Raw genomic sequence first — 24,267 nt, forward strand, 5'->3', positions numbered from 1 at the left:
AAGCACCACTCTTGCGTTTCTATTAGGATTTTTTTAATTACAATTTACAAGAATAATCTAATGTTTTCTTAATGAGGTGTAACGGAAGCGTTTCACTGCAAGATGAAATGCACACCATTTCAAATTAATTCCCAGCCCACTGTGATGCCATTCTTTTGAATAACACTTTTGAATTATAATTATACTATATGAAAGCATTAATAATATTTTCCTCAATTGTACATTCATCAAGAATGTTCTAATTATTCTATACTAGCCAATAGCCTTTGGCTATTGGCCCAGCTTTTGGTTATAAAATTATGATGAAATACATGGCATCGGTTCAGGAATATAAAAGCAGACATATCACAGGTTGTTTTCTAATAACTTATTTCTGAACGATACTTGGCTCGTTCAGAAACGAGTTTGTGCACTTTAGATACCTCTATAAAAGTACACAGTGTACACATTGAAAAGCAACAGAACAAACATTAATTTGTTATGTCTTCTTTTATATTCCTGGACCGATTATATGACAAAGGTCTCAATGGTTCATAAATAATGTTTGTTCATGAGCTGGTCCAGCCGGCTCCATCCACTGCCATGTATTTCATCGAACTTCTGGTGTGCATCATGGCGCAGCCCAGTCACGTGCTCATGACTTTTCATCTGTTCCTATACCACTTGTGCACTACTCAGCACCATGGACAGCTCACAGTTCATGTGGTTCAGAACCATGGACAGAGCTCATCTGTCCAACACCACTCAGCTGCTGTACTTTTGTGACCCGAAAAACATTTGTCTTTCTCGAGGACACTTTCAAATTTGTCTTTCTCTACACTTTCACCTGTATTGGCTGGGCAAGCTGAGGGTCGCTTTAACCCCAGCATCTGTACTCTGGGAAAACTGTCGCAGAGAATAGCTTGAGCTTGTCAATCGGCTGTTTTCAGCAAAGCTATTTAATGTGTAGCTAAAACAGAAAAGTCACCTGTTTAGAGCCCTGAGGGACTCAGGGCCAATCATACAGGGTTGAAGTGGTTAATGGTGATCTGTATTGAACCTCCAGGTGCGTGCAACAGATGAGGACTCAGGCTCTTTCGGCCAGATCGTCTACTCCTTCATCAACGACCTGGGAAAGAGCCAGTTCAGCATCGATGCAGATGGACTAATATCTACTGCTGAGAGACTGGACAGAGAGAACCCACTCTATAAGGACATGGTGCTGACTGTTATGGCACTGGATGGTGGAGGTACTCACATTGAACATAGCGTGTGTGTGTGTGTGTGTGTGTGTGTGTGTGTGTGTGTGTGTGTGTGTGTGTGTGTGTGTGTGTGTGTGCGTCTGTGCATCCGTGCGTGCGTGAAAGGAGTGATATAACATTTGCATCCTGCGATGCATCCTGCGATGCAAATGTTAGAATTTCCATGCAGAAATAAACTAAATAAACTAAAAGGCACAAATAAACCCAATATAGCTTTATTACCAACACTCAGATAATAACATACAATAGATTGCACCCTTTGTTAGACCATCTACTTAGTTTTCTGAAAAATAAATATAGAATTAATAAAGCAATACAGCCTATATTTGATATCCGCCAGGATATCAATGTATTCCCCTGTCTTTTCTGTGGGTGGATGCATGCGTGTGTGTGTGCATCATGAGGAATCGCTTGAAAGGTTGTTTGGAGTAATATAAGGCTGTAAGACTGTAAGACTGTAAGACTATAAGACTCTGGGAAAGCAGGCAGCATCCTTCCTCCAGTGCATGATCATGTTTTGATTCAGTATTCACAGAGAGGTAGGGCGAGTCACAGACAGGTCCATTTGTCAATGTGTGTGTGTGTGTGTGTGTGTGTGTGTGTGTGTGTGTGTGTGTGTGTGTGTGTGTGTGTGTGTGTGTGTGTGTGTATTTCTGTGCGTGCGTGCGTGCGTGCGTGCGTGTGTGCGTGCGTGTGAGAGAGAGTGAGAGAGAGCAGAGCAAGGAGGGGTTGAGCCAATCAATGCTCAATGTGTATAGCTCTACAATGAAATAATATTTTTACCCATTAATCGGTAGTAAAAAAGAAAGAAAGAAATCAATGTAGTGCTCAACATTTAAATTATGGAGGGAAGCCATAAATCATTGTACGGGAAACTCTTACACCATATGGTCGATGCATCTGGCCAGCTATACCAGTGCACACCCCTGCTAGATCAAACTTTGACTGATAGTCTTGATATTACAGTATTATTCATTTCAGGCTGCTGAGCATTATGTTGCAACCTAATCTTTAACCATCTATATGTTGGTCTTGACCACACGACCCCACTAAATTCTACCCGTTCCGATTTCCGCTTGAACACCAGTTTGTGAATGACTGTCTCTGCTTCGCTGTGATCCCAGGCCGCGCAGCCTTCTGCACGGTCCGTGTCGTCTTGGGCGATGAAAACGACAACGCCCCGCGGTTCAGGGCAGAGGAGTACCGCATGAGCATCAAAGCCAGCGTCGCTAGCGGCTCGCTGGTCACCCAGATCCAGGCGACAGACGCGGACGCAGGGCCCAATGGACGCATCATCTACTCCCTCTACAGCGAGGCACGGCTGTCCCTGGTGGACGTCCTAGAGGTTAGTGAGAGATTTGTGACGATGTCCTTCAGACGCATTGCATCATAGGACATGGACGATGAGCTTCTGAGGGTTTCAAAAAGGATGTTTCTGTGTTAAGTGTAAGAAGGGGGCGGGGGGGGATGATAGAGAGAGCTGGGGCTGAAATGTGCTGTGGGTTAAAGCTATCATTTGTATGCTTTATGTCTCTCCCAACAGAGTGAGGTAATTGCAATGATACTGATAAAGGTGGATTGCAATCCAGTGTGCCATCTGCTTCAAATAACTTTATTGACATTGTCGACCAGATGGAGTATATATAATGTACATTATGTAGTGTCTATGTAATATGTAACAGTCTTATGTACAGTCTATCAATAGTGAATAATGAATATTATGTGAATGAATATATATGCACAGTGTATCAACAATATATGACTTAATATTATCTCTCATCAGTACCTCCTAATAATCGAAGGCCAGCGTGCCAGAGTCAAAGCAGGAGTCAGTAATCTCAAAGCACAGAAGAGACAGTAAAGGTCTTAAACTCTCATCAGCTTGGTTGTGAACTTTAGCCTTTAGTAGAGTAGTCTACTGTTGTAGTAGTAGACACTAGACAGGGGCACGGGGGAGGTATAGGGGATGCACCAGAGAGAATACTCTGATAGGATTCAGCCTCTTAGGTTGGCGGTTCATAACTTTGTCTATGTTTTGAAAACTGTGGGCTCAGTAGCAAAGCACAGATGGGCAGCAGGCGTGCGGGTGTGCGATAGCTGATTTGTCCTGTGTGTATCGATGCAGCTGTGTAGTCACACCTACTTCAGAGCCTAATTAGTTTGAGTACGGCCCTGGTGTGACTGCATAAATCAGCTAACCACAAAAAAACCATTTGAAAACTGTACGGTGCTGGATTTCTCTTACAGAAAGTTCTTCTATGATCACTACCAATTAAGCTTGACCATAACTTTTTTAATAAAAAGTTAGTAACTGGCACGGTAACTGAAGAATTTCCTGTATGCTAAATTGCTGTAGCTACTAAAACATTTCAGTTCCTTCTAGGATAAAAGAGACAGGCAGGTGTTGGACACTATTACGAAATGTATTGGAATGTACTTGTCTTAATAAGTTTAAGTAATATAGTTATAGTTATTTAAAGATGTTGAACAATGTTTACAATATTGTTTATCATTTTTATCTGTTTGCTTTTGTGCATGAGTGACAAACAACGTGTTTTACTCTTTTGCATAGTGAAAGAAGTCACACTAAAGAAAAGCATGTAAACATGTATTCTTAAAAGTAACACGTGTGCCAACAATTCCTAGTACTATGTAAATAAAGCATTTGGTATGTGTAAAGCACAAGTATGTATACTGTGTGTACTGTATGTACTGTGCGTATATTCGTTGCTGTCCGGAAGAAACCACCTAACTCTATTTTTGAGGTTTCTTTCTTCATAAATCAATGCTAAAATATTGAACTAATGAAAAGTATTAAAAAGCTCTTTGACAAACACCTCCTAACTCCACTTGAGCTAGATGATTTTTGAGTTAGGTGGTTTCGTCCAGACAGCAGAGATGTGATAAAGGTTCTGATGATGGAAGGGTTTTTTTTCAACGTCCAGGTGGAGCCAGACAGTGGCTGGATGATGACCAAAAGCACCGTGGACCACCTGCAGGGGACCGTCCTGTCCTTCTTCGTCAAAGCCACCGATTGCGGCTCGCCGCCCAAACACTCCCTGGTGTCGGCCTTCATCCATGTCCTCCCTGTGGAGGCCTTTGTCCCGTCCTTCAGCCAGCCACAGTATTCCTTCACCATCCCGGAGGACACGCCCACGGGCACGGCCCTGGGTTCGGTCTACCTGGGCCCCGGGCAGACGGGCCTCTTCGCCGTGGTGGGAGGGGAGACCCCGGACAGTAACCAGGGAGGAGGAACCTTCCAGGTGGAGCGAGACACAGGACTGGTTCTCCTCCTTAAGCCCCTGGACTATGAGCAGGTCAGCATCTTCAGATTCAAGGTGTCGGTGACGACCAGGAGAGACCTGATAGAGTCTGGAACCACCGTGGACCTGGAGGTTAAGGTGGGTGTCGATGAATGTCAAGGTCGTGCAGGCTCAAGGTTTCTTTATTGTTAAATCTTGTGTACAAGTATAAGAGTGGAATGACTCGTGAAGAAGGCCCTTGTAATTAAATGAAACCTGTATTATTTCAGTATTCATATTTGTTCAAATTATTAGTATTTTAGGATACAGTGGTTTAGTGTCTCATATTGGTTTTCAACCAGGCGTAAACCTGACACACTACACTATCCAGCACAGCTCAATGCAGCTGCTCATGGATTCCCAAGAAAGATGAATGAAAATGCCATATCTAACCAGCAAACAAATATTACTTCCCTCAAGCCCATTATTTGGTGAACCAACCAGACGGGATAGAGCACACAGATTGATAATAAAATGGCGATATAGAATACCATAACAGTTGTCTCTTTTCATTAGGACCATCTTTTCAGTCTGTCATCAGCAGCTGACAGCGGCAGCTGTAGCGGTTACACTGCACTATGTCAAAATTATGAACCCATCAATTTTGCTGCCAATAAACATTAACGTTACCATTTGCAAACTAGAGGCCAATACATGCTCGACACAGGCAAATACACAGAAATCTATACATGAAGACACTTTTATCTGTACACCATAATTATTAGAATGAACAATGGAAAGGGCAGGAAATGACATTTAGACAGATTAAATAGGCAATTTGAGGCTGAGAGTAAAATCGAGAGGGGAGGAGAGTGATGCAAGTTTGTATAGCACATTTTAACAACAACAAGGTTCGTATAGCACAGTTTAATGACAACAAGGTGATTCAAAGTGCTTTACACACAACATTAAGACAGACCATTAAGTAATTTAAGACAATGCAAAAGAAACACAACAGGACTTTTGAATACAATGTAAAAAGAATACTACGATTGTTTCTATTTCCATTGGGTAAATAGGAAAGTCTTCAGCTTTGATTAAGCCTGCAATTTTCAGTTTATTTCCAGATTTGTGCAGTCTACTGCTTCTATTATGTACACACGTATATTAGACAATGATGAATCTTCGTGGTTAAAATTCAAACAGTATTGTACGCCTGCTATGAATATTTCAGTAATTCTATGAATATTTCAGCAAAGTGGCATTTGGCTTGGTTTGGAGTGAGCTGAATTGATGATGCTTTATCATTGCACAGGTCCTCGATGTGAATGACAACACGCCGGTATTTGAGACGAGTGCCTACGTGGCCACAGTGATGGAAGGTATGCCAGTTGGTACTAGGATCGTCCAGGTGCGTGCACTTGATCCAGACTGGGGCTCCAATGGACAGGTGGGCAGCTAATTACTGCATACTTATTGCATACTTTGTTGCGCGGCGGTGTGACAAAAATAGCCGGCCGTGCCACTGAGAATAATTTAGGCTTAAGGCAATATACTGTTTGGATTAGCTTGTCTCTCTTTCTATTATGCCTCTCTGTCATTGGATGTAATATCTTGTCTGACCTTTTGCTCTTTCTCCATCTCCATCTACGTCTAGAACACATTAGCTTCTTCCCTTTTTTTGCTGCCTATAAATCACTTTGACATTGTGTTCTGTGTTGCATAATCTGTCAAATTTCACAATGATGTCTCATTTACTGAAGATGTTTCATCTGTATGTCCATTTTTCATGTAAAACAGCATTGCGTGCGTGTGTGTGTGTGTGTGTGTGTGTCTGTGCGTGTGGCTGTGTGCATGCGTGTGTGTGCGTGTGCCTGCGTGCGTGTGCGTGTGTGCATGCGTGTGTGTGTGTAGGTCACCTACAGCCTAGGATTACTGTTCATGCAAACCCTGGACTCCAGGAAAGAAAACATGTCTGGCCCCACTGCAATCCCGACCACCGTGGGTTCCATCTTTGCTATAGACAGCAAAACAGGCTGGGTGACCACTCTGCGCGAGCTGGACCACGAGGCCTGCTCCGGCTACAGCTTCCAGGTGGTGGCGTCGGACCTGGGTGAGACGGAGTCCCTCTCTGCCACCGCCGCAGTAACCGTCGCCGTGACGGACGTCAACGACAACCCGCCGCGCTTCGACAGGGAGTACTACAGAGGCGCCGTCAGGGAGAACGACCCCCTGGGGGAGGTGGTGGCCGTTCTCACCACTGAGGACGGAGACAGCGCTGTTGAAAACCGACTGGTCAGCTATCACATCACTGGTGAGCAGTGGTGGACAGTAACAACGCTTGAGTACTGTACTTAAGTGAATTGTTTGAGTATCTGCACTTTGTATAGTTGTAACTTGTACAGTACAATGTGTTGCAATGCGACACATTGTATGTCTCTACATTTGCTCGTCTGTATTTCTATTGTCCACGAGTGAAGACTGATAGGAATACTAGTCAAAACCTCTTATTTGGGGGCGTCTGCTGGCCAAGTGCAGGCACATGCCACATACAGTATAGGCTTTGGTCTGACAACGCGTTGCGTGCTTGAGTCCCGTTCATGACAACCTTTGCTGCATGTCTCTCCCCGTCTCTCTCTCCCTCCTTCCTGTCATTCTTCACTTGTATCTATCAGTAAAGGCAAAAAGCCAAAAACAAAATCTTAAAAAAGAAAAGAAAAAAATAATTGTCAGATATATCTATGCCTGCACATTTACATGGAAAAGTATCCAGATTGCACGGCTGCGCTGACTCTACTAAAGGAGAGAGCAATTTCTTTCAGGAAGAATTTCTTAAATAAAGAACTGTAGTGCTGTACAGAATCTCTTGCAGAAGGCCTACACAATAAGTCTAATAAGAGAGTTTTATTGTATTCATTTGATGGGTTATAGGATAGGGTCAGTTCCAGTAAAGTGTCGGAGAATGCACTTGCTCCTTCAGATTTTTGGAACACACTGCTTACAGTACATGTTTTGACATTTAATATTCAATCCTTTGTATTTAGATTTAGTTTTCAGTATTGTGTCCCAAATGTACAATACATAAATATGCTCACAAATATGTGCATTTTAGATATATTTGTCAGTCCAACACCCCAAATTTATATTAAGCTTAAGTTCCAACATATTGTATAAGCTTGAAGATCTGCTGTATAAGCTTAATAATAATAGTGTTTTTTCTCCCCAGGGGGTAACCCACGGGGTGTTTTCAGCCTGGCCTTGGTGCAGGGGAAGTGCAAGGTGTACGTGAGTGCTCTACTGGACCGAGAGCAGCAGGACTTGTACCTGCTCAACATCACAGCCAGTGACGGACTCTATGTCACACGCACTGTTGTCCAGGTCACAGTTATGGATGACAATGATAACAGTCCCATCTGCAATCAGGTCAGGGGCCATTGCTGGTGGAGGAGTGCATGTGTGTGTGTGTGTGTGTGTGTGTGTGTGTGTGTGTGTGTGTGTGTGTGTGTGTGTGTGTGTGTGTGTGTGTGTGTGTGTGTGTGTGTGCTTGGTGGTGGTGGTGTGTGTGTGTGTGTGTGTGTGTGTGTGTGTGTGTGTGTGTGTGTGTGTGTGTGTGTGTGTGTGTGTGTGTGTGTGTGGCATGCAATAATGTTGTTTTTTTAATTGACTTTCACTTTCATAATCAAAAATTCTACTTCTAAACAGCCAGTAATCTTTATTCTACAAAGCCAGTAGGAAGCCAATTTCTAGGGCTTTTTATGAATAATGGTACAGCAGGTCTAAATAAATTCAAGCTGAATTTCCAGAGAAAATGTAGTGGTAACACCCCCAATAATTGGTCCGACCACTACACCAGTGCATTATTATTGTAACTGGGCCACATAACCACTTCACCAATAAATTATTATTGTAACTGGGCCATACAACTACTGTACTCCACCAATAAATCATTCTGAGTAGGGGGCCCACAACAATTCTTGCCATGGCTCCCTTGGGGCAGATATGCCACTGGCGCTGTTCATTCACTTGAAGTTAGTGTTGGTATTTACTTGTGGATGGTAGCAGCATAATTACAGACAGAGACACAGTGCTACAGATTAGTTAACTCATTACAAATTATGTCATTGAGTATGATACAGGTGTGCACCTACACTACAGCCATCTCAAGGTACAGCATGTACAACAGTGAGCAGTAAGGTGGGGGCCCATGCAAAACATGCTTTTTCGCCCCCTCCCCATGACAGAACATAGGCATTTCCCTAGCTTGCCTGTGCATAAAAACGTTCCCTGATTAAGCTACGGTAAACTCAGACGGATACTCGCTCACCTAACGCGGGGGCGGCGGTGGCTCAGGGGTAGAGTGCCTGGATGGGAACCGCAAGGTTGCCAGTTCGAACCCGGGCTCCCCCAGAGTTACTGTCGAAGTGTCCTTGAGCAAGACACTGAACCCCTAATTGCTCCCGATGTGCTAGTTGGTGCCTTGCATGGTTTCCGCTGCCATCGGTGTGTGAATGGGTGAATGTAATGCACAATCTATGTAAAGCGCCTTGGATAAAGGCGCTATATAAATGCACCATTTACCATTTACCACTATCTTGTTGTCAAGTGATTTTAAAAGTCATGCATTTGTTGTAAAACCTTGCACATACTGTACACATTGAACCAAAACCAACGCTCCCAAGTTGGCAAGTTAGTTAGTTTAATACTCAATACTGATATAAAGTCAACATAATCAAAGCTTTTATAAGTCTGTTACCAAGTGGGATTGTAGATCGGCTGTTTGTCAGTAATAAAACCTTTAAAATGACATACTGGACATGAGGCAGACTTGCAGGTGAAAGATAAAGTTGAATAAGTCCCAGGCCTGGACAACATCATACTATAATTCTAACAATGTCTGTCCGCGTGTGTGTGTGTGTGTGTGTGTGTGTGTGTGTGTGTGTGTGTGTGTGTGTGTGTGTCAGAAACACCGCCGTAGCTCCTTACTGCCTGCACCAATCACTCCCACTTTTCAGCCTTTTTTCGATTTGACACATTAATGATTATTAATGAATTTATTAGTCAATTACAAACGCACCCGGGCCCACACGGCCACAAGGGGGAGCAAATATCTCACAACGGGTAAGGGCTAGTGTGAATAACTGAAGAAAATAAAAATAACTCAAACAACAGAACTCAACATAACTTAAACAGAGAGGTACTGGTGTCAACCTCACCCCATGGCAGCCCACTCTCTACTGAACCATTTCCCCTTTATATAGACTCCTGACTTCACCCCTGGCTAAGCAGTCAGCAAATCACAAAGCATTTAGCAACACCCAAGATGCTCCCCCTAAAGCAATCAATCAGAGCTCTCTTCAGGCAATCAAGGCAGATTCCCAATTACAGCATCTGCATAGATAAACAACAAGTATATTAGATTCACATGTCACAGCAGAATGTGCACCTTCTGTGAGACTGAGAATCAACCTGTTACAAATACCATACAGCAACAATACAATGAATGTTTATTGTTGAACAGTTTACATTACTCTGACAGAGTCTGCTCTGTCACAAAGTCAATACAATATAACAGGTTAACTTTAATAGCCAACATGAATAGTCTCCAGTACAGTTATAGAATATTAGTGTTCTGGGGGGCAATAACTATGATTGTGAACATCATCAGATCCTTTAAGTCCTCTTTGGTGATATTTTACTAAGCCCCTAAATGTAACCTCTTGCATCTTAATTTGGCAGAAGATCAATTGTACTACATGCAGAGCACTTGTGACGATGCGCTGTTGATTCTCTGATTGACTAAATGTCCTGTCCTTAAGACGGTGACATACAAGTATCTCCAAATCCAGGCCGTCCTATTGACAAGTGCCAAACTTTATTGCCAAGGAATAGATTAGTGGTTAGCTTCTCTCAGCTTATTTTATAGCTGGAGGTCAGGGTGAACGGGTGTGGACAAACAAACACGTTGAAGTGTGTTACATTTAGCATGCTATATTACCAGTAAGACGCCCGAGGGCGAGAAGCGTGCACGCATCCGCCTAGGCGCCATATATGGAGCGTGTCTTGAGTGTACAGGGTTTGATGTGGTCAGATCAACATAATTATGGAATTAATTAATTTTCGGGCCTGATGAAAACTCTACTGTGTGGCAGCGGGGGCAGTGTCTTGAGTGTACAGGGTTTGATGAGGGCCCAGGTTGGGCCGGGCCTTAAGTTTCGGGCCTGTTGAGAAATCTAGTTTTTTCGCCGGCTGCCGGGCGCGGCTGCACTAATAACACTAATAACAGGGAGACATCAAAGAAGAAGGATGGATGGGGAAGGATCAAAATATGGAATGTCAGAAAAGGTCAGCTCCATATGGAGATCTAAGGGTTTGAGGTCAGATGTAGAGGTCAGATGTATTGGGCATTCCCATATGGGCATAATATTGATGACATCGGGGATCTCCATCCCTTTTTGTTTTTGACTTACACAATTGCCCTTTTGACCTCACTACATTTCAAGAAAGGGAAAAAGTACTTGAATGACTTGTATTATATTTATTTCATATTTCAAATAATTATGGTGAGAATACCATATAGATCTACTAGGTTATTTTCCCTATTATTGTCATATTTTGTGCTTACTTTTGAATACTACTATTCGTTGTATTCGTTTTTGAGTAATATTTGACCAGGAGTTCTTTGTCCACCACTAGATAATTGGGGTAAATGGGCTTTTGAGTAGTGGTGTAATAGTGGTGAAATTCATCCTATAATTAGTGGACAAGGTTTGACTCTATTCCTACACTGCAGTCCGAGTTTGAACTCTGAGATGAGAGTGAAACTCTTTGAAACCACTGCTTCCTTTATCCCCTGTCTGTTCTACAATTCCTTCAGTTCTGTTCTGAGACAGTATAACTGAGGGAAAAGAGGCCATGCATTGATAATCAGTGGAGATGGGGAGCTTTGCTGCACCCGGAGGCCAGAAAAGGAAGACTTCAGTTGTTGTTTATTTGAAATGTATATTATTCATGAGTGTTGGTTCATAAACAAAATTCACATTTCTCTGTAATCCACGATTGCTTTGTGATTGTTTGTGAGTTAAAATGAACACTGGCATTTGACTGTGTCTACAGTACTACAGTACTATCAGCGGTTCTCAAACTTTTTACATTTCAAGGAATTAATTGGGACCCCTATAACTACAGTATGAGAGATGGATCTGTAAGCGTCCATTTGGTTCCTAACTATCAATAATTTAAACGGCAGGGACCCCCCAGGCACCTCTTTGAGAACCGCTGCACTATACATCTTTTATGTTTCTATTAGTGTTTCATTATAAGGTGCTGGTCAGAGATTAGAAGCGTGAAGGTCAGAGCGGCCGTTGGGCATACATCCTGTCTGCATGTGTTTGTGTGCCAGACGGATCGCAGGTTTCATTACTGAAGGCAGGGTCAGATAGACAGAACAGGGGACAGAACCGCGGGTACTGTGTGTGTGTGTGTGTGTGTGTGTGTGTGTGTGTTGCGTGTGTGCGCGCTGTGTGTGACTGTGCGTGCGCGCGCGTGCGTGCACGCGCTGTTAGCAGAGATAATGGATGCAGTGCTCGACAGCAGTTTAATGTGCTTTTTGATTTGTGGAACAGATTTTTGTCAGGCAGCGTGGCTTCAGAATGCACTGATCTGTTTGTGTGTGTGTGTGTGTGTGTGTGTGTGTGTGTGTGTGTGTGTGTGTGTGTGTGTGTGTGTGTGCGTGTGTGCAGGCAGTTTATAGTGCGTCATTCCCTGAGGACATTCCCACTAACAAGGGCGTCCTGACAGTGGGAGCGACAGATGCTGACTCAGGCTCCGGTGCCGAGATCCAATATTCACTGTTTGGCATCGGAGTGGAAGATTTCTACATGGATGCCAACACTGGTACTGTTAAGAGAAGTGTCACTCAACACTTTTTTCACTTCAAGTATATTAGCCTCTTACTTCTAAGCACTGAATGTACAAACATTCATTTCACCCTCTGGTTTTGTGTCATCTCTATAAGTTACCACCTTTTTCATTATCTGACAAGTGACTATATGGGCTATATCTTGCGCCAACCCCTTAACCCTAAATGTATTTTAAATGTTTTACTATTTCAAAAAACATTTTTTTAATAGTTAAAATAGCCAATCTACAAGCTCACAACGTCTCGATGTAGATCGGCTAGTTGAACTATTTTAAAATGTTTTTCAAAATAGTAAGAAATGGCAATTAAGTTTAGGGATAACGGTGGCGCAAGATGGAGCCCTTTGACTATAAACTGTAGCTCTTTTTTGTCTGTCGCTACTGCTGGTTAAATGTTCGTTATTCCTGAATACCGGTAAACATTTTCCACAGAATACACTCAATACACTCACACACTCTTAAGTACATTTTTGTTTTCTTATACAAACTCTGTTTAGTTTAGTTTTGAAAAGTAGTAACACAGTTAAAACCAATCGAGCTTGAGACACAATACAAATAAAGTCGTTTGTGTGCTTTATGTCAGGTGAGTTACGTACAGCAACTGTTATGGACCGGGAAGCGACAGCCAGCTACAACCTCATCGTCCAGGCAACTGATGGAGGTGGGCTCTTCTGCCGCTCTGACATCTCTCTCAGGCTGTTGGATGTAAATGACAACGCTCCGTCCTTTCCCTCCACCCAGTACCTGGCTAATGTTTATGAGAACGCCGCCCCCAAAGCCCTGCTCATCCGATTGCAGGCCAGTGACCCAGATGAAGGTGAGACAACCCCCTTATCTTGTCCTAGATAGATATAGAATTTAAGTAAATAACTAAGTACTGTAGGTCAAAGTGGCTTATTGACGGTGCCAGCAGAGCAACGAGGGCATACAAAGCAATAGACCAGAGAAATGCATTGTATGTTGAGGTGAAGGGAGCGGAACACCTACTCTCAGCAGCCAATACATGCCTTGCTACTCACACACTGTCCCAGTGGTATTGAACACAGAACTTTCCACAGAACTTTCACTTGCTGTGCTACTCACACACTGTCCCAGTGGTATTGAACACAGAACTTTGCCATTCTAAGGCTGAGCGCCCTACTGACTGCCCAGGCACTTTAAAGAATGTATTGTTTGTCTTACATTATTATAATATATTTTCAAAATATGTTACCAAGAATTGATTTCCTAATTTGGAAACCATTGCAACTTCTCTTCACACCTTCTGACCTCGCCATCAGCCATAAGGACCCCATACTCTACCATGACCATGGACAGTAAAACTGAAGCAATGTATCAACAACATCTTTGTCTGTCTGTGTGATCTTTCCCTGTCTCCTCCAGGTTTGAATCGTACAGTGGTCTACTCTCTGGTGGACTCGGCTGATGGGTTCTTCTCTATCGACCCGAGGTCCGGGGTGTTGGCTTTGGAGAGGCCTCTGGACAGAGAAGTTCAAGACTCCTACAGGATCCGTGTCCAGGCCACTGATCAGGCTGGACAGCTGGGGGCACTCTCCTCACAGGTGGGTGGCTGGGGTATATCATGAGTCTGCAGTTCAACCAGTACATGCTACTATAATGCCAAAGACATGCCAAAATAATACTAAGACAGTCAGTAGTACTGTAACAGTATAGTAATAGTATGTAAGATCAGCTCATATAGGTTGCAACAAAGAATGTAACAAAACTGAAAAAGATACTGGTAACTAATAACAAACACATGCTGTATAATGAGGTGTGGAAGTCAGGTCAATAGTGTATGAAAGTAGGCCTACACATTGCTTAATGTGAGGTGCATGTTATCAATGTAAAAACAAAACACAACAATGGAAATTATGAGAGGCAGGCTTGGGAAAGGACCGACACAGGTGCTCCAGCCATCATGATTATAATATCAATTATAATATAATCAATATTATACTAGAAGATAAGCACCATTCAGGCATTTGGCAGTCCCCTTATTATGTGAAAGCCCCCGTACCGTTCCGCCCCGCCCCCCAAAAGAGCCCGAGCTCCTGTTGGCCTGCTACTGCTTATCAGCATGAGTTGGCTGGCGGGGATAATACTAGGCCAATGGTAATTTGTTTACCACATATCCATAGCCTGATTTATTCACAAAGCCAAAGAGAAAGGGGAATTTGATTAAAACAAGGGAATCCACTGGCAAACAAAATATTATTGTCAAGCTGGCATTCAGGGGAAGCTTATGTCGCCCTTATATCCTTCCTTATATATCACTCCCCTCACCAATGGCAGACAAATGCTGGGTATGTGATAATAAATATGCTGTATTTATCACAATATATTTCTATGTTTTGTGTCCTTTAAGGTTGAAGTAACCTTGGTTGTCCTGGATGTGAACGACAATGCCCCCGTCTTCCAAAGGAAGGACTATTCTGTTAGCGTTCCCGAGGACGTGGCTTTGGGGACTGAGGTGCTGCGCGTGTCGGCCACCAGCGTGGACATCGGGCCCAACGCTCAGATCACCTTTAACATCCGCTCTGGCAATGAACTGGGGAAGTTCAGCTTAAACAGGACTGTGGGTACGTTGTGGGGGTTCGTACAACGCAAATCTATATGAAGGTTTGTGCTCTTGTACTTCTGTACTTACCAAATAGATAATACTCACAAAAATATCCTGGAAAGGACAGAGAGCTCTGGAAATTACGTGTATAGGCCAGGTAATGACCGTAGTCAATGGAAATCAGTCCAAAGACCTGTATAGAAGTGTACGTTTTATGTTCTTGGGCAATTAACCACCCTCTATACTTAATAAATTAATACTTAGTTGACCGAGGTCGGCTCTGTACTTGATAATTCTTTCATGATCTTTTCATGATTTCTCATGATTTTTTTCATAATTTTGTTTTCGGCCAATCATCCGTTATGGATGCCCATCATACTGTACAATATTTGTGTGCGTGTGTGCAAATACTTATGTCCGAGCAAGTGAAAAATGACCAGCAAGTGCGTGTCATTTTAGGCTCTATCTCCGTGGCTGACGACCTGGACTTTGAGGTGTGTAAGGACTTCTACCTGACAGTGGAAGCATGGGACAGCGGGACCCCGCCCCTCAGCGCGGCTACCATGGTAACCATAGAGCTCATGGACGTCAACGACAACACCCCCGTCTTCAGCCAGGGCATCTACAACGTCCTGGTCAGCGAGGACGCCAATATCGGACAGACCATAACCAGGGTACTCCTTTTATACTTTATATACAGCAAATATATGTATAGGCATCTTTTTTTCCCAGTATCTTTATCAGTATTTTATCAGGGTTTTTTTATCAGTAACATGTAAATGCTACATGTGACAAGAAAAAAAGTACATTTTAATTGAAATGTCAAAGTATATCAAATGCATTAATTTAAGGAGCACCCATTTGTAATCATTTTCATATAATTGGTCCTCACCTCAGATTTTCATCTACTCAATCTGTGTCTCAGAAACCTGGGATCTCCCTCTCTCCCCCTTCTTGTTCTCTCTGCCTTACACATAATAAAAACTAAATAAAAACTAAAATGGATAAAGTATAATACAGTTGGAGGGGGTACAGCATTGTGTTACAGTAAACAGAGCTATGTCACATTGTGACGTTGTATACATGTTATATGGAGGGGAAAATAACTGGTTGGAAATGGAATAATGTGTTCCTTCCGCACGCTACTTCCTACAGTCGAAACTCCCCCCTGTCAAGTGATAAAGCTCAGTTCGGGGCTCTCATCAAGTTGGCAGAGGGAGAGGATTACAGCTTAGGCAAATGGCACCGGGTGAAAGAAATGGGTTAAAAAGAAGAAGAGGGGCGCTCTTATCATCATACATCAGCACATTCAGTGCTCAGCCAATCAAATCATCACATTCCGTGGTACAAACACACAAAGCTGTGCCTAGGAGGGGCCCTCAAAAGAGTAGTCGAAAAGGGCCTTTCTGTGTGGAGTTTGCATGTTCTCCCCATGTCCCCTAAGGTAGGTACCCTCACAAAAAACATGCAGTAATCCTGGTCACTAAACTGCCTCCCCCTGGCCAGCCGGGGCGCCTGATGGAGGGGAAAGGAACTGGTTGGAATAACGTGTTCTCCCACGCGCTATACGTCCAACCAGGGACACTCCCCCCTGTCAGGTGTAAAGGAGCAACTTGGACACTCAGGCATGAAGGAAGCATGAGTTCAAGTCCGTTGCTCTACCCTTGTCCCCCATATATGGGGACTAGGTTGGTGGAGGGTGTGTAGAGCCCAGGATCACATTAGATGATTGACACAGGGGTGAAAAATGGGTTACAATATATATATATATATATAAAATAAAATAAAAAGAGTAGTCTCACAAAACAGAAACTGGTGCCTAACAACAGCATACTGTGTGCTGCTGTCAGGCATATCCAATCCACATATGGGCATAGTTGCTGATTTACGCTGACGTTGGGCATTTCCTCTTCATATCTATGCCGATTTGCACTGATGTCGGGCATCTCCAGTCCATATATGAGCATTTCTGCGTTTCTGACATCACATACCGCTATGTCAACTTTATATAGTAGTAGGAGAGTGAGTAGCACAGCACAGCAGTGGGTTTGGCAGACTTCATGATGGCTCGTACCATAGCAACAAAGAGGACTGTCTCCAAGCCTCAGAACTTAAATGAGGTGTATGGACCGCCGGCTAACTTTTTAGAGGTCGAGGTGAGCAACCCGAAGACAGTAGTGATCGGCTGGACCAAATTCACTACGTATGAGATCGGCCTGAAGACCAACCTGCCCGTCTTCAAGCTGAAGAAGTCCTGTGTCCAGAGGCGATACAGTGACTTTGAGTGGCTCAGAGCAGAGCTGAAGAGAGGGAGTAGGGTCGTGGTACCCCCTCTCCCTGGCAAAGCGCTGACCCGTCAGCTCCCATTCCGAGGAGATGACGGAATATTTGATGCCTCTTTCATCGAGGAGCGGCGACAAGGCCTGGAGCAGTTTCTCAACAAAGTGGCCAGTCACCCTCTTGTCCAGAACGAACGTTTCCTGCACATGTTTCTACAGTACAAATGTATAGACAAAAACTACACACCTTCCAAAGTTAAATAAACCTAAAAGTAACACGATGGCTTTGTTTGGCCCGATGTGGGAGCCCAGCTCAACCCCGCAACTCAAAGCTCTCTCAAATGCAAAGAATTTCTCTGTGGATGGCAGACAAGTGACCACTTGAGCCGCTTTCAAAAATAGCAAAAATAGCCAATCTACAAGCTCACAACAAATCGCAATGCGATGCGTTGGGGGGGCTAGTAGATATCAGCTAATTTTGCCATTTTTGAGGAAAAGATTCCCTTAAAATTAAAGAAAAATAAAAGATTCCCTTAAAATTTCACTTTTAATGACATGCCCAAAATAATTATGGTCTCAGAAAGAAAACAAGTTTATTTAAGTGTTGATCTAAAAACATTTAAATAACATTCTGAGGTGGAGGATATATTAACAGAAGACGATATTTTTTAGTTGAAATTCGAAAGGGGTGGCAATTGCCTTACCCTGAATGACGACCCTGGTTGGCAACAGGCAGACCAGGCTTAAAAAAATGTTCTCATTGCAACAGTCCCACATACTGTACAGTATATTATAACTACTAGGGTCAGACGATTATCGAGACATGCGCTGAGATTCTGTGTATTTATGGTTAGATAGATAAATATTCTCTGCTGGTTAGTTTGTTGGATGTGAGCTGATCCCCAAGTTTCTCCGGTCAGAGAGAGTATATTTCAACAGAATAGCAGTTTATTGTCTTCAGTGAGCCATGGCTGCAGAGCAGTGTTGTCGGGTACTCAATGAGAGCTGCAGGTTCTGCATTGCATGTTGCCTGTGTGACGGCTGGAGACTGAGTGAGGGCTGTGGCGTGAGTGATGGCTTATATAGGGCACACCTAAACTGTGATTGGTCATTGAGTTGAGTGGTGTGATGGCAAACACCTGTGTCATTGTGGATGCAGGGAATGGGAAATGTCCACCAGAGGCTGCCATTCAGATAATTCACAACATAGATATATTATATCCCCACCTGAAGAATGCTCATTATGCATAATGCTCATTATGCAACAATAATCCATGTTGAGAGTGAATTCCAGGTATGGACAATCAAGCACTGTCTAGAGTGCAATCAATGAGGTGCTGAACGTCATGAAAAAGAGAGAAACACCTGAATGAACTGAAAGGTGCAACTGTACATTGATTGTTATAGTTACACTGTACTGTACTGTACTGTACTGTACTGTACTGTACTGTACTGTACTGTACTGTACTGTACTGTACTGTACTGTACTGTACTGTACTGTACTGTACTGTACACAAAAACTATAATTGTGCTCAGTGTGAACTGTGAAGCCCACTGGCACCACATGAAGGTATGCCAACCTGTGGTATTGCAGCTGTTGAGGTCGCACTACAAACAGACTACACCGTACTGCAAACAGACCTACATAGCGACATACACACACGGTCAGTCATTGGAGTGGTTTGGCAGTTGGCACCGCTCAAAAAGTCAGATCCTGCTGCTGTGCACATAACTTTTTGGCACATTTAGTTTCCCCCCTCGGCGTGTTGCCCTACCCGCAGTGCGTATTGCCCGCCTAGGTATATACGCAACCACAAAATAATATGATTGAAGTTTGTCTGTTAAATACAGTAGTGACTGTTCTAGTATACAACATGCTGTGTACTTGTACAAGGTACTTGTACGTGAATATGCAATGTACTTGATATGCATTGTGTACTGCCTGGAGAGTAACGGACTGACTTTCTTGTTCGCCACTGGAGACAGCTCAGAGAGCAAGGTCAACTTGCTGCTAGCCGATTGTTATTGTTATGTCTCAGTGGCACGTCATTAGGACATGTGGATCCAGAGCTATATATGATTCTGTAAACTTTGTGAACGTGTTAGAGTGTCCAGTCTCGTGTCATGTTAATTACTTCTCCCGGGCCGGCCCGTCTGTCTGTCCGCCGCCGAACCAAGGAAATAATCAACCGAGTCGTCACACACCAACCTCAGCCTACACACACAAGACCGGGCTGTCAGAACCAGACGAGGGTCCAGTACTTCGAATTGAATCATAACAATTGGTGTCGAGGGTCCAGTACTTAGAATTGAATCATAACAGTGACTGTCTTTCCTTCACTGGTTTTCCACTCTGACTACCCTGCTGGGAGTTTCAATTTGTCTTGGCATTTGTGGCCAGTAAATCTGAATAATTTGTTTTCTATTGCTTTGAAACTTGTTTCACCATAACAACAGCTTGCAATTTAATATCCAGATGCTGGGTTATACTCAAGACACATTCAACATATTTAATGTCCAGTATTTCATTACCTCGAATTACAGCTTCCCCTGTGTACAACAGAATAAAAAAAATATTACAATATCGCCCCCCTCCCCCTCCCCCCCCACACACACACACATGCAAAAAATAAACAATTAACAAACTTAATAAACAACTTAATAAACAAACTTTTTCTTTTCTTAGAAAGAATACTGTATATTGTTTTTCTTTTTCATATCCGACTCTTTGTGCATACTAGCTGTTGGCAGAGGATCTGGACAGCCAAGTTAACGGGCGAATCACCTACTCCATCCTGAAGGGTGACCAAACCAACCAGTTCTGGATCGACCCGGTCACTGGCCTCCTCAACGTGAACAAACGCCTTGACCGGGAGCTGGTAAGGATGCATCTTCAAGTGTCTCATCAACAATCGATAGTCATTTTCTGGTTCATGAGCACGGCTGAAGCAGACAAATGCCAGTGTGCCCTCTCAAGGTCACCAGGGACGTGTGCCATTATGCATGTATGCCACTGTTCCTCAATCCGGGTCTATGGGGACCCGGGCCTGTACTTATACCTCTAGTAATGCTTCTAGCCTACTAGAAAAGGCATTGCATTCCTCTGTTGTCCAACAGGGACCTGGGGCAGTAAGGTGAATTCTGTTAAAGAGCAGTTCAACCTTTTTCAACCTTACCTTCATATAATAATGATTATTGATAAATAATAATTCTGTCTCAGAGGTGGGCTGTGGACAGTTATGAACTTTCCAGTTTGTGCAGATCCGCTCAATTCATCAGAGTCATAGTGTCAGGGGCTTTGTCAGAGTACCCATTGTACACGTCTGTCTGTCTCCCTTTTTATGCCCATATATGGAGAGCCCTGATGTCCTTGCCCATATATGGGCATATTGATTGGATCGGTGGTTCTGTACAACTGGATATCCATATTTGCTAATATATGTCTATACGTCGTCTCTGCCCAGAACCCCTTGCCGATGCGTGTTTGAAGTCGGTCAGTCCCATATATGCACATGACCAAATATGTGGATAGTGGTCGGAACCTTGGCTCTGGACAACAAGATCTCCTTTTATGCCTATATGGGGTGAGCTGAGCGTATCAGGTTTGTTTATGGTTTTGTCTGAGTCATAGTGACCTTCCTATATATGGGCGTATTGGGTTTGTTTATGTCTGAGTCAGTCACACGACTGTGGTCTGCCGGCTGGCCCTCCCAGTAGCCATGGTTTAACAGCTTTGTTATGCTCTGTCTACCAGACTTGCCCTCCTTGTATTGGTTTGTATGATATTGATCTCGGCAAATGGCCTGTGGGACTTTATTGATCCCTTGATGGTCCTGCTCCACTCTTGGTCATGGCTGCGTGTCCTCAACTGATCTGCATCAGACATCATCGTATTTTGTGAGCCTTATTGGCCTTTGATATAGACCTACCTCATTCATTGTGTTTTATTAAATATCAATATGGAGCACTGTGCTGGGCTCCGTGGCCTTGCAGATAGTTGCCATGAGATTGGGAGCTAGCTCATGGCAACAATCGATAGTAATGACCAGGCCAATCCCCGTTCAATCCCCGGCCTGGTCACACCAAAGACTTTAAAAATTGGACCCAATGTTTCCCTGCTTGGCACTCAGGTTGGATTGTTGGTAAGTCCCTGCAACATATAGTACTACTGTCATGCGTGTGTACTAAACTTATGCAATACATCATGGCTGGGGAAACATAGGCTCCTTCCCTTTGGTCCACATGCATGGCTTGGGAAGCTATTTACTTATACAGCACTGCTAAGTGCTAATACCTGAGTATAACAAATTACCATTACTTTATACCAGAATGGACAACTGTTGTTTTGTTCTTTTAGTTTGTTTTACATTTGAATATTGCCCATTTGGCACCTTTTGCATGCCTGTCCTCCCTGGAAAGGGGTCATCTCTTTGTCACGGTGCGATTCAGGAGATGTAGGACCCAATTGCAGAAACAGAGCAGGAGCAGAGCAGGTCAAATGTAGGTGATTTATTCTCCAAAACACAGGAACACAAGAGAATGCAGGAGAATACAAAAACCACTACGAGAACATAACTAGGACTGAACACTGTAACAACATCTAAGATCTGGCAGGGAACACAAGGAACTGAGTGTTTAAGTAGCCTGGGCGTAGCTACAGGCTACGAGAGCTTTTATTGAGGGAAAAGGAAGGAACCTTCCTTTTCCCTCAATAAAGTTGCCGCCTGTTGTTCCTGCCTGTCGACTACAAAACAATACTACAACATGACGTAACGATATCATCCGCTCCCGACAGGATCATACAGAGTTTTGAAACGGAGACCAGGAAGCCTGGTGAGGCGAGGTTAGGGTTTAAGTAGACACAGGATAACAATACACAGGTGAACAGACCTAACAATCAACACAGGGATTGGCTGGGAGACTAACAGGACACAGGTGGAGAAAACTAGTAAGGTGAGACAAGACAGGAAACAGTAACTAGGGAAAACAGAAAACACTAGGACATCACTACATAATAAAATATATTCAACAGACTGATATCGTGACACTCTTTTTGTGATCCTTCCCAATAAATGTTTTTCCCATTCTTCAAAGGTTAGGGGTCTAAGGATGGGAGTTTTTGTTAAATGTGTGGCTACGATGCCCTTTAAGATGGTAACAGTGATTAAGAAACTCAAACTAAACTAAATTAAAATTGTGTTGATCTCTCTGTAGGGTTTCAGCCGGGTACTCTCTGTCACTGTTGAGCAAATCTCTCAAGAACAGATTCCGAGCTGTGCTACTGAATCTGTCAGCAGGGGCATTCAGAACGTGTAAACATTGGGGATTAGTGGACACAATAAAAACATAGGCACCCCACCTGAAAAGAAGGGCTGAGGGTGGACCAACATCCTATATTATCCACATTCTATTGGGCGCTGCCTCCAGAGGCGAATACAAAGGAAACAAGCAGCAACGGGCGTTGTTTTTTCCTTTTTTTTGCCGATGGGTTCCTAGATTGGTGATGTCTCCAATCTAATAAGATAGATTTCCGGGTACTCTATTGGAATTGAGTTGATCTTTCTGTGTGTTGATCTGTGGTTGTTCTGTAGGTTTCCAGGTACTCTCTGTCAGTGCAGGCGTTTGACAGTGGATCTCCTGCCATGTCTTCCACTGTCACCGTTAACATCAACATCTCTGATGTCAACGACAATCTGCCTGTTTTCACACCTCCAAACTCCACAGCCATTATTCAGGTACAAGTGATTGTGTGTTTTCTCGCTACCTCTCTTTTTTTTATGTGAACATAGAGTATGTGTTTTTCTTCACGTGGTTATTCCAGCTCTCGTCTCTCCATACCCTCAGCTAAACCAGCCTGCTGGTTCCAGTCTCCTGAAGCTGTCCGTCAGTGATATGGACTCCTCCAGAAACGGCCCTCCATTTGAGTTCCGCATCGCGTCTGGTAACGAGGGGAGATATGTCTCCCTGGACCAGATGGGGAATCTAAGGTCTACCAGGGTGCTTGGTCCTGACGCCCCGAGGGAGTTCACCTTGGAAGTACAGGTAAGGTGTTCTTTGGTCCTGACGCCCCGAGGGAGTTCACCTTGGAAGTACAGGTAAGGTGTTCTTTGGTCCTGACACCCCGAGGGAGTTCACCTTGGAAGTACAGGTAAGGTGTTCTTTGGTCCTGACACCCCGAGGGAGTTCACCTTGGAAGTACAGGTAAGGTGTTCTTTGGTCCTGACGCCCCTAGGGAGTTCACCTTGGAAGTACAGGTAAGGTGTTCTTTGGTCCTGACGCCCCTAGGGAGTTCACCTTGGAAGTACAGGTAAGGTGTTCTTTGGTCCTGACGCCCGAGGGAGTTCACCTTGGAAGTACAGGTAAGGTGTTCTTTGGTCCTGACGCCCCGAGGGAGTTCACCTTGGAAGTACAGGTAAGGTGTTCTTTGGTCCTGACGCCCCTAGGGAGTTCACCTTGGAAGTACAGGTAAGGTGTTCTTTGGTCCTGACGCCCCGAGGGAGTTCACCTTGGAAGTACAGGTAAGGTGTTCTTTGGTCCTGACGCCCCGAGGGAGTTCACCTTGGAAGTACAGGTAAGGTGTTCTTTGGTCCTGACGCCCCTAGGGAGTTCACCTTGGAAGTACAGGTAAGGTGTTCTTTGGTCCTGACGCCCCTAGGGAGTTCACCTTGGAAGTACAGGTAAGGTGTTCTTTGGTCTATTATGACTGAGTATTCATGCTTTTAAATTCTCACCACCACCTGACTTTATTTATACCACTTAGGCAAACATTTACCGAAAATAGGATACAACCAAACAAAGAGATTTGGTATAGAGCGGAAAAAGAGCGGGTTTATCCAATCAGAATAGGGGTCTCAAAAAAGATACAGATTGAAACAAAGGTGAAATTGGGACGTCACTAGTTGATGCCATGTCCATGTGTGGTCCAGCCCTATGGAATGTATGGAATGGATCTATTAACTAAAACAAGGTTAATATGAGCCACAAAATAATATTTTAAATATTTGTATTGGAATAGGTGAAGAGGT

General features: G+C 43.7%; 2 protein-coding genes across 2 annotated transcripts in view; both read left to right on the forward strand.

Annotated features, from left to right (window-relative positions):
* fat3b (FAT atypical cadherin 3b) overlaps positions 1–24,267 on the forward strand; it is a gene marked incomplete at both ends in the record, with an annotated part of 105,817 nt that overhangs the window by 57,278 nt on the left and 24,272 nt on the right. The window contains 14 exons of the mRNA XM_080781087.1: positions 1,046–1,229; positions 2,366–2,586; positions 4,187–4,642; positions 5,799–5,933; positions 6,398–6,797; positions 7,710–7,906; positions 12,223–12,376; positions 12,984–13,217; positions 13,784–13,962; positions 14,769–14,982; positions 15,423–15,637; positions 19,984–20,121; positions 22,834–22,977; positions 23,087–23,284. Coding sequence (XP_080637213.1) covers positions 1,046–1,229; positions 2,366–2,586; positions 4,187–4,642; positions 5,799–5,933; positions 6,398–6,797; positions 7,710–7,906; positions 12,223–12,376; positions 12,984–13,217; positions 13,784–13,962; positions 14,769–14,982; positions 15,423–15,637; positions 19,984–20,121; positions 22,834–22,977; positions 23,087–23,284 — 3,069 coding nt within the window. The remainder of the gene's footprint in view (positions 1–1,045; positions 1,230–2,365; positions 2,587–4,186; positions 4,643–5,798; positions 5,934–6,397; positions 6,798–7,709; positions 7,907–12,222; positions 12,377–12,983; positions 13,218–13,783; positions 13,963–14,768; positions 14,983–15,422; positions 15,638–19,983; positions 20,122–22,833; positions 22,978–23,086; positions 23,285–24,267) is intronic.
* On the forward strand, positions 17,027–17,506 carry LOC308326915 (sorting nexin-3-like; the record flags this gene model as incomplete). Its single annotated transcript, XM_080779990.1, has 1 exon — positions 17,027–17,506. The coding sequence occupies one exon, from the start codon at positions 17,027–17,029 to the stop codon at positions 17,504–17,506; it is 480 nt and encodes a 159-aa protein (XP_080636116.1).

The sequence above is a fragment of the Protomyctophum bolini genome, assembly GCF_963924005.1.
Source record: "Protomyctophum bolini genome assembly, chromosome: 13".
Classification (NCBI taxonomy): Eukaryota; Metazoa; Chordata; class Actinopteri; order Myctophiformes; family Myctophidae; genus Protomyctophum; species Protomyctophum bolini.